We start from the raw sequence: 14,426 nt of genomic DNA, 5'->3' as shown, positions 1-14,426 counted from the left end.
TATTATCATGATGTCGGAAGAAAGCAGACAGTAAGCAGACAAACGAGTAAATGGGTATAATTCTAGAATAAATAGCTACATCGAAAAGTTGATAAATATAGAATAAAGTATAACAAACCATAGTACAAATACACAAAAGCTACGTTTATTATTTTTAAGTTTCGATGACAAACGACCTAAATATTTACAAAGTTCCAGAAACACTTATAAATGACTAAAGTAAAAAACAAAAAATAGCAAACATAATAAGAAAAGTTGTGGCCATTTCCATTGGCCCTCTATCATAATTTAATTCTAAAAATTTTATTGAAATTTAATGTTAATAATTATGCCTCTGAAAAAAACACCTATTGCTCACTCAGCTTCTTAAAAATAACACCAAAATCTTTCGGAGCAAACTTCTCGTCTTTACACAATTCATCATAAATCTGTTTGGCCATTTTGCCTAGAACGATCGGCGAATCTGATCCATCAGCCATATCATCAGCTAACCCCAAATCTTTGAGCATGAGCGTAGCACCAAACCCACCAGCATAATCCCTAGATGCAGGGACACCCTCCATCACTCCTGGAACTGGATTGTAAGTATCAATACTCCAACAGCGAGCAGTGCTCTTACTCAATATCTCCGATAACAATTGCCTCTCCATACCCATCTTAATTCCCATATTCAGAGTTTCAGCAGCTCCAATCATACTAATAGCTAACATCATGTTATTACACAGTTTCACTACAAGTCCGTTGCCGTTAGCTCCACAGTGGATAACATTAGCACCCATGTCATCCAGATACGATTTGACCTCTTCAAACTTGTCCGCATCTCCCCCTACCATGAAGGTTAGAGCTCCGTTCTCTGCTGCTACTACCCCACCAGATACCGGCGCATCGTAGAAGTGTCCCCCAGCAGCGCGCACTGCAGCATCAACATCTTTAGAAACAGTAGGATCAATAGTGCTGGAGTCTATACAAAGTGTGCCCGGTTTGAGTGTCTTCAACAAACCATTACTCCCCGTGAAAACCTCTAGAACATGTGGTGAGGAGGGAACCATGGTAACAATAACATCACTAACTGCTGCCAGGTCACTAGGAGTGCTGCACGCTCCGGCACCAGTACTCTTTAAATCCTGCACTGAGGATTCGTTGACATCGTACACTACCACGTCTTTACCAGCTTTAACAAGGTTTTTAGCCATGTAACCGCCCATGTTGCCCAGACCTACAAACCCAACTGTACTCATTGAGCGGAGAGAAAGGGAACAAAGTCTTTTTAGACACACAGCCATGGTCAGTGATTTAGCAGATCTGGGGGTATAGTTTGATTAAGACATTTTAACAGTAATTGTTAATTAATCTGTATTTCGCAAAAGAATTCGAGCAATGGCCGTATTATTCAACGAACTATGAGGAGACATATGATTAAGAATGCAGGTTCAGACGTCAGAGTAAACGAGGACGGTTTTGGATAATCTTCAAATATAAATAACATTATTTCTAAACTAAATTTATACATTCTTAAATAACTGACGCCCTTCTGAATATAGAAAATTCTATCAGCTCTAAATAATTAAGAAGTTAGAAAATTCGAATAATGCTAATACATAAATATCAAAAAAAGGACTTGAACAATCATCATGATAACTTTTCATGCTATAATGAAGAAAAATTGTAGTGCTTGATAGGGGGCATCACGGCCCTCGACAGTGACAAAAGGCAAATAACAGGGCGATTAAAAAATTAATCGACGTTTCGGCACTCATTGGCCTTGTACTAAGATTACTGATTATGAATTACAATTATAATTATTATTTGTAATAATTATAACTTGTTTTACTTTGTCTGTTGAGATGCTCCCTACTAAACACTACAATGTTAAAAGTTCACACTCGGCCACACTTACCCAATTACTGATTCATCTACCTGATTTAAACTACAATCTAGATTCTACATGCTCTGATATTTTTTGTTTGTTTTAAAAACAGAAATTTTAAAGGTAAACTCAAAAATGTACTTCCCGATAAATATAATTTCCCAAAGGCATAATTGTGGTTCCCAAAATGTAGATGATCGATTTAACCTCATTAACACTCGAAAGATCCTCGATACTAGACACACAACTACAAAAGAATAAAATTCGAAACCAATAAAAACTTATGAAAACAAATAATTTGGCAAATTCTGTAAGTTTAAATTAATATTTTTTTGTTATTTATATAAACAAACTATTGACTATCTAGCCCCCGATAGCAATACCATGTTCACATTACTGACTTCCACAAACGGAAACCAATTCAGTAGAAGTTTCCAACTCAGAAGTCAACTCAGGAGCCAACTCAGGAGCCAACTCAGGAGTCAACTCAGGAGCCAACTCAGGAGTCAACTCAGGAGCCAACTCAGGAGCCAACTCAGGAGCCGACTCAGGAGCCAACTCAGGAGCCGACTCAGGAGCTAACTCAGGAGTCAACTCAGGAGCCAACTCAGGAGCCATTGGTGTTCCGTCTGGGGAGTGTGTTGGCTCGGATCTGCTCGTACTCCCTGTACTCGGGAGGAGGTGCTGCTCTCATCTTCTGGGCGGTGGTGGTCTGTACGGTACCGGGCTTGAAACCCAAGATGTAGCTCATGGGGGAGTGGTGGAAGTGGTAGACGTCCTGTCTTGAAGTATATCGAGCACAGGCATGTCCCAGTACAGCTGAAATTATTGACATAGTCAATTATTGTCATACTCACATCCTTTACATTATTGCTAGTGCCAGGATCAGCATATTTTGATCATAGATATAGGAGGAATATATTATGACAGGCAGAAATTATATACAATTTTTGAACTCAAGAAGTCAAGATGAAATGTGAAATTTGCTGATCGGCATTTCTTCTCATGTAGAATTTCATCCGAAGTAAATATGATGTCTGTGTAATGCTACATTGCAGGGCTGTACCTCAATACTACATACTGGCATTTCAGCCTATCTAAGCTATGAATGTATGCTATTTTGTAGAGGTAAAGGAATGTAACCTCACAGCAGAATGGTATTAGAATAAACTGATGATGTAGTGAAATGATATGATACAAACCGCATAAAGTAGGTACACAAAATCATCACTAAAATAGTAAGCATGATTGTGAGCCGTGAGGGCGTGATTTATTTTATTCTATGAATATAATATGTGCTGAAACAATGGGAAGGTTAGAGAGTTAATAAACTTATTTTATGTTGAGTGATAGATCAGATTGCAGACCTTCCGATTACTAACTCGAAATGAACGGGTCTCACTTCTAGTTTCATGAGTATTGTACTAGCCACTAAGTTCTAAATTATATGATTTTCAAATCCTGGCAAGCTTCTAGGTACCATCTAAATAGAGTTCATATAATGGCTAATTTCTGAGAATTCCTACCACGGTAAAACAGCGATTTACCGAGGAATAAGAGGGAAATGAAAGTAGTAAAAGGATTAAAGGATGCCAGCTTTGCAAACATGCGGTGTGCCTATCCTCACGATATTATGAGCTCAGATTAATCGTCTTGATCAGCATTCAGCAATAGTAGCTGTTTTTGCTTGATAGTTAGAACCAAAATCCAGATTCTCAGATCCAACTTCGAAACGGACACTTCTCTCAGCAGGCTCAACAGCAGGGACATCCACTTGGGCATCTTTAAAACTAAGATCACTAGTTGAGGAAACCTGGCTCATCCCAGATGACAGCCTCTTTCGCCTTAACTTTCCTTTGCTTTTACTGTTTGAAAGCTCCTCTCCATTTTCATCTGTATAACGATCAGGTTTCTTCTTGAAGAATTTGAACCTACTAGGCTTACTTGGTCCTTTATTGTTCTCATCAACAGTTGCAAAAGAAATATTCTGATATGATTCCCATTTTTCAGAAAATGAAGTGCTATCTATATCCTTATCAATATCTTTCTTGGCTACCAATACTTTTGGGCTGTCAGAGGGAGGATCATCAAGTGTGATACCCATATCTTTAAGAGAACCACCAGAAGAAGAATTCTTTCTGCGTTTAACCAGGTTTGCTAGGGACATAGAGCTTTTCTTTTTATCAGCAGGCGAAGAGTCAACACTCTCACTCCTCTTTTTCCCCCAAATCTTCTCTGTTAACGAATTTAGCATGCTGTCTTTAACCAAAGAGGCCAAACCGCCCTTATCAGCTACAAGAGAAAACACAAAAACGATAGCACCCATAGGCGTCTTCCATTCTAAATTGATCAGAAGTTCTTGAGGTACCAATGACATGGAGTGTATGGCAATTGCTGAGTGGGAAATAGTGAGCATGATTATTTAGTTTATCTAAATTGCATTACCAGCTGGTACGTATAATATCGTTATAAAAATATCACAAATGATTACGACAAATGATTATTGGTTTGTTTATATTGATTCATAGTTATGAAATTAACTTATTAAATGCCTGGATCAAGAAAAGAAAGTGTGATGTCCAAACACACTCTAAATAAATGGCAATAATTTACCTGCTAAAGGTAACCCTGTGGATACCAAGAAGTAGCAAACACTCGTCCAAAGACCAGTTGCTACACAGAAAATGGACCACAAAGCTCCAATGCATAAGCTTATAGTCTGAGGAGCCACAGCAGATGGTCTGATGTTGTCAGCTGCTAGCACTAGTAATGTCAATGGCAGCACAAGCACTGAACCAAGTCCATACAAAAACATATCTGGCTGGAGGGACCTGAAAAGTGTAAATGTGTTGAATTTCTTCAAGAAACAGGTAGCCTGCCAATAAAACCATCTCCCTATTCTCCATCGTCTATATAATACCGTAACTCATTTACTCGAAGTTGTATTTTTAAAGCTAAATCCAGTATTAATCCATAATGTCTAAAAGAATTGATATTATTTATCATTTATAACTGATTAACTGCAAATAAACTCTGGTACTTACCCAAAAATGTAAGGCCAGATGATGAAAAATAGGAAATAGTTTGTCTGATAATAAAGCAGGTTAATCTTTGTTCTGGTTGATAACTTTTCTGTATCCTTTAGATCTGGTACTGCAAACTTTGCTTTCAGGAACATATCATTGTGATCCCGTAGTGGAAGTATCCGGTAACCACTTGGCTTTTGACCGGACATTTTGTCAAAACTAAAATTGAAAGGATGGGAAAGCTGGTTCATTTATCAAATTTAAAAGTCTTATGAACTGCACTGTACAAAGTGTACATATATATTCGATAAGTGACACATGTCTCATTTTTCCCGGTCTATGACTCAAAGTACCCAAGGCACAAAAGAGTCAAGGACAAGGGTTAGCCAACGAGGTTTTTAAAAATATGGTAGCTTTGCAACCGTCCTGTGAGCATATGTCGCACACATTCCTAACTAGCCTGCACCAAGTTATTTTGCGAGATAGTCTGAATTAAATAACTGTTGACACGCAGCGCTGAATTGATCAAGTAAATCGTCAATTTCACCATGTACGTATCCCACTAGATACTAATTGATAGGATATTATTTCAAGTAAGTATTACTACACAGATCCGTGTCAGGTTGCATAAACAATAAACATATGGTTACATAGAAATATACACGATTTTCAAATTCAATATGGAATTCACTGGGTGGCTCTCGGCCTGTCACGATGGAAGAATCTAGACTATTTGTTTGGGCTGAGGAGTTTGGCAGAAAGAGTAGATCAGTGAAGTATGTATACCCTGGCATTGGTCACGATAAGTTCAGGGACGATCCTAACAAGTTTAGAAAATGTGTCCTTCCTACTTTGAGGAAGTGTAGATTAGATTTAGATTAAGAATAATGAAATAACATCATCACAAGTTTTATACATTCTTTCTTATTTCTTCAATATCAGAACTGTGAACATTTTACACCCTTCGTCATTGTAACTTGCAACTTTCGATTTAATTTTTAAGTAATAATGGGTTTTAGCTTATGAACATGTATAAATGTGTGGGAGAGGGTTTTTGAAACGGGTAAGTGATACGGAAGTTCCTTGTAGCATTATAGCAGGACCTTTCAAAAAGCATGTGTTAATCTTTTTCAGCTGCGATTAATCAACCTGACCGTTTTCCTCATAAAGGATTTTCGGTAAGTGTAAGCTGAGATGTCGAACGACTCTCAAAAATTTTATCTCAGCCATGTCTGGAGTCTGCAGTTTAAAAGCAACAAATAGCGGATTTTTACTCGTCTGTTCTTAATGGATTGACCCAACTCAATGCACGCTATATTGCAAATTTTGTTTTGAAACTTGTATATGTTTGATTGTTAAAGTTTACAAATATTGGTAGCAATGTATTGTGCTCTGCCGATTGCAACACTTAATTTGATTATGCTCTGCCAATTGCATCACTTGATTTAATTGGAGGACTTCGCCGCTTCGACGCGCCGCGCAAACTAGCATTCTTGCTTCGCATCGAAGCATCGAAACATCGAAGCATCGAAGCACCGAAGCACACACTTACTATTACTATCATGATTGTACTATACAGAAAATCTTTCAAATCGATTTTGGGCGCTTTCTAACCATTTGTTGTAATGTTTTTAGATACTAAATATCTAAATTTATAAAAAATTTTATCGGAATGAATTAATTGATATTTAATAATTTATTCGGTAGGTTTATCTGGTATTGATATTGATTATATTGATATTGTTATTATTGAACGAAGCTAACTCTAGACATAGTTAATACTACTTCTTTTAAGAAAGGGACTTGGGGTATAAACGACCAAGTTTGCATAAATTTTTATCCACCCAAGAACTCAGGAGGCAAAGGTGGGTGCGTAAACTTTTGGTCTGCACTCTCCGATCCTGTATCACCCTGGATTCTTCTCGACGTATCTTTGTAAAAGGTATATACCTTCTAGTCAATCTCTTGCTACTCCAAGTCCCCTAAGATATCTGATCTAAAGTTCGTGCTAGTTATATATATATGAAATATATTTTTGTCTGCTTTAATTGATACTAAATAAAATTGTTGTTTTCTTGAAATTGTTGTTTTCTTGATCGAAGCATCAAAGCATCGAAGCATCGTTGCATGCTCTGCTTCACAGAGCAACGATATCAATGGGTTGACATCGTCAATCAATTGATTTAATGAAATGTATATATTGTTTGAATGACCTTTTACTTAAACGAAAAAAATTGCAAATCTTTGCCTAAGCTGTTTCGAGAAGGCGCCGCGCACACTACTTAATGCTTAAGTAACTACAAACAAGCTGACCAAGAGTCCAAATTTTATGTTGAAAAAATGGCGAAATAATTTAGTACATAGTATGCTGACCTCGTGGAATATTAAAATGGCGAAATTAATATTACTCGCGAATTCATTATGAATTTGACGGATGTTACTCGTCTTTGCCTAGAACCATGTGCTTTCGCACCACTGTGGGCGCGCTTGTTTCACAAGTAAAGAAAATCCGGGAGGCGTGCGCGCGCCACCATGCAAACGCAAGGGCTCTGGATAGAGCAATTACTCTTCTAAATTTCTTCGAAGTAGCGCGCGCCGGATTAATCCATTAACAATGGACAAATTATGCAAATCAATATGCACTTAAGGGTCGTTTACATGTACATATTAAGTAATCATTTTTTGGAAAACTTTTGGAAAAACAGATAAAAAGCAGTTGGCAAAAAAGCCAGTTGTCTGTTATGAGGAGGGGCTTTATTTATTTTATTTTCGGAAATTGGAGATATATATATATAATATTGAATATAGGCCCTTAACGAGTGATACTCGTAAAATATCTGTTCCATATATTGGACCGTCGAAGAGTCCAACTCGGCGCGCGTCCTGGTAGGTTATAAACCTACAAATAGGCCCCAGCCTGCCAGCCAGTAATATAAGGTTTTTTGGGTGTGGTTCGCCTGGCATCAATACTTGCTCTAACCAGAGCCCTCTCGCTTGCTACAACTGACAATTTAGTACTTTTAATATAAAGTAGCTTACAATGTAGCGCGATGCACTGTTGGGCCGCGCCGCGCATCAAATAATGTTTGTCGCCGTTAGATCGGCGTAATGTACCATTGGCAACCGGACCACGCCAACAGCCAAGGTGCAAAGGATCTAAATTTTCAATCGATACACAATTAAATAGTTTACCTAGCTTGCTGATTTATTGCTTGCTTCTGTCTAGCTTGACGGATGTTACTCGTCTAAATTTCTTCGAAGTAGCGCGCGCCGCTTTCTTCTCGATGGCAAGTGCTACGAAGTAGCGCGCCGGGCCAAACCATTAACAATGGTCAAGCTTTTCTCGCGTATGCGAGAAGCACGAAAAGAATGCAATGCCGTGCATATTGTGATTGGCGCGGCGTTAACGGTTACCTAGCTTGCTACCTAGTCTACCTAGCTTGCTAGTCTATTGTCGACCATTGTTAATGGTCTGGCCCGGCGCGCGCTACTTCGAAGAAATTTAGAATAGTAACATCCGTCAAGTTTATTGCAGTATTATATTTCTAGCTAACTAATCTCACGTACGCGTAGTTGAACAGGGATTGGCGAGCCAAGTAACGTTAACAGTTAACGGGTGATACTCGTAAAATGTTTATTCCAAATATTATTATTAGACTAGTTGTAGCGCGATGCACTACTGGGTCGCGCGCGCGCATCCAATAATGCTTCTCGTATGCAGATCGGCGAGATGCGAAGGATTGACATCGTGAATCAATTAGACTAGATATTACCTGGGGACCCCAGGCTCTTTTGTTCATAAACATAAATAAAGATTCGGCGGAATGACAGCTGCTGAGCGCCGCCCAGTAAGACTAGATACCGCGTTGATTGACTATTTCAATCTTTCGCAGCTCAGCGTGGCCCATTGGTGCAATGTCAATCTAACATTATTTTGTAGCGCGATGCATTACTGAGTGCTGATAACCAATTTCTGATTCTCAATTGTAGGTTTATAACCTACCATGACGCGCGCCGAGTTGGACTCGTCGACGGTCCAATATATGGAACAGATATTTTACGAGTATCACCCGAGCTCAGTCCGTTTTTAATCTTCTTTAACTTGTCATTTTGAAAGCGAACCAAATGAAACGATTCTGAGTGAGAATCATTCTGACGCTGCAAACTTTTCTTTATCCTCTAAATTTAATGACCTTCTAATCAAAAAATGTTTGCACAATACAGAAGTCATGTCAACTGGTGCTTCACAACCGAACTGATTCATAACCTTTGCCATCCAATCGTCAGCTTTAAACAGAATACTGTCAATCTCCGTGTCGTCCACAGCTGCCATGATATGTAAAGCTATTAGGCTAAACTAGTAATACAATGTGAGAGGCACAAAAATTCGCCGTTAAACAAGGCGAGATAAGAAAGCAGATAAGAGATCGAATTAAACAAACGTATGTATTAGTTAAACAAATACCTTACGTGTTTTCTTGTTACCTACTACATTGACTAGTACAATTGTATCTTTACACCGTGCCAGGAGCTTTCCTTGAACTGCATGTTGATGTCGTTCAGAGCTAGTCCATTCATCATCTTCCATGTATGGATTATGATGTATCGTTCTCTGCAACGAGAGAAGATTCAGGTTCTGCAGGCGTTCCCAGTAATCAAGGTTCTGGCAGCCACTGATTCGACGAGTGTAGTGTCGTTGGACTTGGATGCTTTCAATAGCTTCTATATCACTGATCTCGTCAGGGTTCCACACCGGGCAGTAGTATCTACCGGAAACAATGATAAATACAATTAAATATATAAATCTGCACTCTTTTACTTACTCCTCATTTTGACTTTAGTCACGTACATTCGAAGTAGATTATTAACAAATCATGATGAGCCTTATATTAGATAAGATTACAAGTATTTTAACTTTATAACTTCTATTCATTAGTATTTTTAGTATTAAAAGGAAATGGAGTATTGCCGCATAAAGCTGATATGGGACACCAACGTAGCTGGGATACTGATCCTGCTCTGCTCTGCTCTGTTTCAAGTGTGGCTCTCATTCTGTGACAAAACCAGGTTATAAATTATACATATTACTAATATTAGGTGTGGCATCATAAAACATTACATTTTACTTTAGATCTGTTATCATATTGTTGTTATGCAATTCCAAGTGGCAGTAAGTATACGTATTAACGGGTGATACTCGTAAAATATTTGTTCCGTCGACGAGACCAACTCGGCGCGCGTCCTGGTAGGTTATAAACATACAAGTAAACGTATTACATAATATATGTCAGTTTTGTATTTATGTATGTAACATTGTGACCATCATATTGTTTGCTTTTCAGTTTTCACACTAATCAGTATTTCTGGATTCTACTGGAATGACACAGCTAAATTTCAGTGTGACATGGCAGATGATGGACTCATTGAAAGACGCTGCTGAGCAGATCTGGAGAATGATATGGAAGGATTTGTTTAATGAGAACAGCTTCCTGATCCAAACTGTGGGGACTACCATTTGGGGAGTGCTATGTTGGCTGTCACTTAATTATTTCTTTTTGGTAGTTGACTATACTGGCCGTCCACAGTGGCTGTACAAGTATAAGATTCAAGAGGAAAAGAACAATCCTGTAAGTGGCTAATATCTTCTGAATTAATATTTGAATTTTTAAATGTCGTCATGGCCAATGCTGAACTTGATTAAAAACACATTTTAAAAATAAATATCTGTGTTTCACAAAGAAAAAATGTTCATCTGAGATCGCGAACAAATGTATCCACTTTGTAAATTTAGGCTTTAAACTACATGTTCCCTGTGATTAGCAGTTCGAAATTCGCTTTAAAAATAGAAATATGGATTCTAACTTAAGTAACCTAAAAAAGTTTCCAATTTTTTGCAAAAAGTATCTTTAAAACCTCTAACTCCAACCGCAGGCAGACAGGGAGAAAGTTCTGGATACATTTAAAACGGCACTGTACAACATTTCAGTTCTAAACTTTTTGTTTATAACTGTAATGTATTACCCGAACACGAGATGGTTGGGCTCACTGCGCTCCACTGGTCTGTTACCAACATTTGGGGAACTTGTTCTCCAGATCTGGGCATTTAAGATCATCGAGGAGTTGGGCAATTACTACGGACATAGGTTTGAGCTTCTATACAAATAATTCTGCTGGGTGTGTCCATTGTCCACTGTGCAGTATCTTTTACTTGTTTTTGCTACATTTATTTCTGCCCTGAACTGGAACATAAAGAAGTATTATATGGTATAAATTGTCTATAATACAGATTCTGTTCTTATTGCTCCAGATAAAATTTTCTCATTATGCAGGATACTACACATGCCTCGGTTCTACAAATACCATAAGAAGCATCACGAATGGACGGCCCCCATGAGCATCGTATCGTCTCACACTGGAACTGTTGAGCATATCCTTGGAAGCATCCTCCCAGCAGCAGCAGGTCCTTACATCTTCAGGTCTCATCTCTTTGTGGTATGGATTTGGTAAGCAGCTAGTATTACTATTGTATTATGGCAAGGAACATTGTAATATGCTTACATTGTAATAATGCGTCTAGTTCTGGTAATGACCTTTAGGCTAAATTGTAGCCCTATTTTATAACAACAAAGTGAATTTGTTCCCCATACTTGATACTCAATACTCATACTCTTCTTACTTTTTAGGTCACTCTTGGTACTGTTTAACACAACTGTAGAGCACAGCGGATATCACCTTCCTTTCCTCTACAGTGCTGAGGGACACGACTATCATCACAAAACGTTAGAGATCATTAATTGGATTTCATTCCATACCAATAACCTGTAAAACAATCTATGCTTATCGGGTTCGTACTTCGTAGCCTTGACCAGTATTGATGATCATATTAATATTACATAACTATTCCCCCAGGTTAACATCTTGGTACGGTACAATGGCATTTCTGGACGTTCTACATGGTACAGATAAACCCTTCAGTGGCACAGTTGATGGGAAGAGACACTTTATATCCTGTACCCTGACACCGGTGAAGAAAACTGTTCGTGAGAATAGTCGCAGGGTGGAATGATGGCAAGGAAAGAAAATCGCGAAAATGAAAGGTGGTTCATAACCGAGTGTCATGGTTTGAAAGTTTTGTAAAATCTGATCAAGTTTTGTTTGTTGTAATTACATTTGGTCAAGTCTTATTGAAGATTGATTTTGTGCTTGATAACATGCTAGCAATTGGTGAGAGAAATCTTGCAGCTTCACGTAATGATAAATATTGGTGTACATCAAATCAATTTTTGTACCTTTAAAATTTTAATTATTGAAATAATGGTTTTGCAATTCGTTTCTTTAAGGCGTTTTATGCACAGAACTTAAATGGTTAGGCACAGCTTAAACCTGACCTTTGAAAGGGCTTTATGTTCTTAATCTTAATCTTAACTGTCATCAAGATGTAAATCAGATCGAACGAGAAATTAGATCGAACCAGTTCGATCTAGGAATTAGATCGAACGCTGGCGCGAGATACATATACAAATACATTGAAAGCCGCGCCGCGCGTTCGATCTAATTCCTAGATCGAACTGGTTCGATCTAATTTCTCGTTCGATCTGATTTACATCTTGGTGACAGTAATTGTAAACGTATAGATATTGTGTAATTTTGTTGTTGATTTAATTTTATTACTATCTATTGCATGTTCATGTTTGAAAAAGCCATAAATTTGTTTAATTCTAAAAAACTATCGCATAACGGAAATTAATTAAATAATCGTGAAGCACTTCCTAAACTACTAGTACTGATACTTTAACAAGATATTTGACGGATGTTACTCGTCTAAATTTCTTCGAAGTAGCGCGCGCCGCTTTCTTCTCGAAATGTTAGTGGCCCGATGATACATGCGAAAAGTGGCATGCAACGTATGTCAAGCGCGCGCCGGGCCAGACCATTAACAATGGTCAACAAGATATCCTATCGATTCCTGTGAATCACTATGTTTATGATTGAAATTGACTGGAATTGGATCAAAAATTGTCCAATTTGCAATTGATATTACGAAAATTGGCGAGCGTACTAAATCACTCTACAGTCGATCTTCGCGATTGTTCTAAAAGGGCCCCCGACAGTTGAAAGCAACTTCAATCGATGTATTTTCAGACGCTGATTCCGAATCACCCCACATGACATAGGGTTAAAATGCTCCCCTGACGAGATATAGGCGAAAAACTGTCTCGATCACGTGATATGACCGTATAAGGAAGTTAGTCTAATTTCTCGTTAGGGTTAGGGTTTCAGCATATGCTTTTGTTAAGGATTGGGTTAGGGTTAGGGTTGGGATCAGATAAGAGGGTTAGGGTTTCGAATAGTCGTTCAGGACCAGCTAGAGAACGGGTTGAAAAAGTCACGTGACAGTCGAGTGTAGAGTGATTAATTATCATCCGAAAATTGGTATGTGGTAACCAAAATGAAATTTTTTTAAGCATTTGGAAACCCCCCCCCCCCCCCCTTCGGCTGATTACGAATACGTAATATGTGAACGACCCCTAGTCACCAACTCGTAAAATTACCTGGGGTGCATGGGGATGTACCTCAGGCTTTTTCTGTTCATTAAAACAGATTAAAAATTGGGCGGAATGTCAATGACAAGCTGAGCGCTGCCCAGTAAACGTATTAACCAACTTTTGATTGACGATGTCAACCCATCAATGCAATCTGCAAGTGCAATGAGATCTTCGATCGAAGCACTAATAATAGTTCGCGCGGCGTGTTGAAGTCCTTCAAACCAACTTTAACGGGTGATACTCGTAAAATATCTGTTCGACGAGTCCAACTCGGCGCGCGTCCTGGTAGGTTGTAAACCTACAAAACCAACTTCAAGTTCAGCCGAAATTGGCTACATTTTGGTGATTCAGTAAATTGAAATACCCTGTACACTGGGAATCCAACAAAACAATCGACACTAGCTGAGCGCAAGAAGATTGACTTCGCCGCAGAATTCAGTGTAGCCAAGTGGAGTTGCGAGAGATCCAGCAGGAGCCAATATGACCAATACAATTAACAATGTTAATTTAAAGAATAGATTGATAATCATGTCAGTCAGTCCAGATACCTTAGCTACCTCCTAGCTACAGATTCAGATTGTCATATTATGTGATATGGGGTCGCAGTCGTTCACAGATTACGTTATCACTGGGAGGGGCTTTCCAAATGATAATACGCTTGTGTCATTTTGACACAATAATATTAATTATGTGTAAAACTGATTACGAAGGGAGGGATTTCTCCAAAAAGTGATTACGTAACATGTGAACGACAATATAATTGTAAATATCTCTTTTGCTGGACCGCCAGCTAGCATGTAGCAGGACCAACTATGTAATGATATTGATATTTGATACCTTGCGCCGGAGCAGGTTCAATCCCCTGAAAGTCAACGCAGCTGGTCGCTGGACCCAAGGTACATTTGGAATTGAAAAAACGTTCGATGGTCTCAGGTTTATTCCATAACCTTTCAACTTTGGCTGAGTCAGACAACGAATACAAAGGTA

At 38.5% G+C, this 14,426-nt stretch overlaps 4 protein-coding genes across 4 annotated transcripts in view; 1 reads left to right on the top strand and 3 right to left on the bottom strand.

Moving 5' to 3' along the window:
- LOC134826204 (coactosin-like protein) overlaps positions 1-14,426 on the bottom strand; it is an 89,576-nt gene that overhangs the window by 16,575 nt on the left and 58,575 nt on the right. The gene's annotated exons all lie outside the window — the stretch shown is intronic.
- LOC134826599 (probable 3-hydroxyisobutyrate dehydrogenase, mitochondrial) lies at positions 55-1,298 on the bottom strand. Its single transcript, XM_063839032.1, has one exon. It carries the CDS (start codon positions 1,281-1,283, stop codon positions 348-350), a length of 936 nt encoding a protein of 311 aa, XP_063695102.1. The 5' UTR covers positions 1,284-1,298; the 3' UTR covers positions 55-347.
- Positions 1,461-5,114, bottom strand: LOC134811404 (PRA1 family protein 2-like). The gene is made up of 3 exons (XM_063818199.1): positions 4,912-5,114; positions 4,481-4,698; positions 1,461-2,686 (listed from the first exon to the last, which is right to left on the bottom strand). Exons 1-3 carry the CDS (start codon positions 5,100-5,102, stop codon positions 2,475-2,477), a joined length of 621 nt encoding a protein of 206 aa, XP_063674269.1. The 5' UTR covers positions 5,103-5,114; the 3' UTR covers positions 1,461-2,474.
- On the top strand, positions 9,828-12,595 carry LOC134811454 (fatty acid hydroxylase domain-containing protein 2-like). Its single transcript, XM_063818288.1, has 6 exons — positions 9,828-9,960; positions 10,292-10,520; positions 10,825-11,036; positions 11,223-11,396; positions 11,577-11,672; positions 11,803-12,595. The coding sequence occupies exons 1-6, from the start codon at positions 9,851-9,853 to the stop codon at positions 11,957-11,959; spliced, it is 978 nt and encodes a 325-aa protein (XP_063674358.1). The 5' UTR covers positions 9,828-9,850; the 3' UTR covers positions 11,960-12,595.

Source organism: Bolinopsis microptera, chromosome 2, assembly GCF_026151205.1.
Source record: "Bolinopsis microptera isolate Bmic1 chromosome 2, MBARI_Bmic_1.0, whole genome shotgun sequence".
NCBI classification, from domain to species: Eukaryota; Metazoa; Ctenophora; class Tentaculata; order Lobata; family Bolinopsidae; genus Bolinopsis; species Bolinopsis microptera.
Note: the sequence above shows the minus strand (reverse complement) of the source record. Positions and strands in the feature narration are given on the sequence as shown.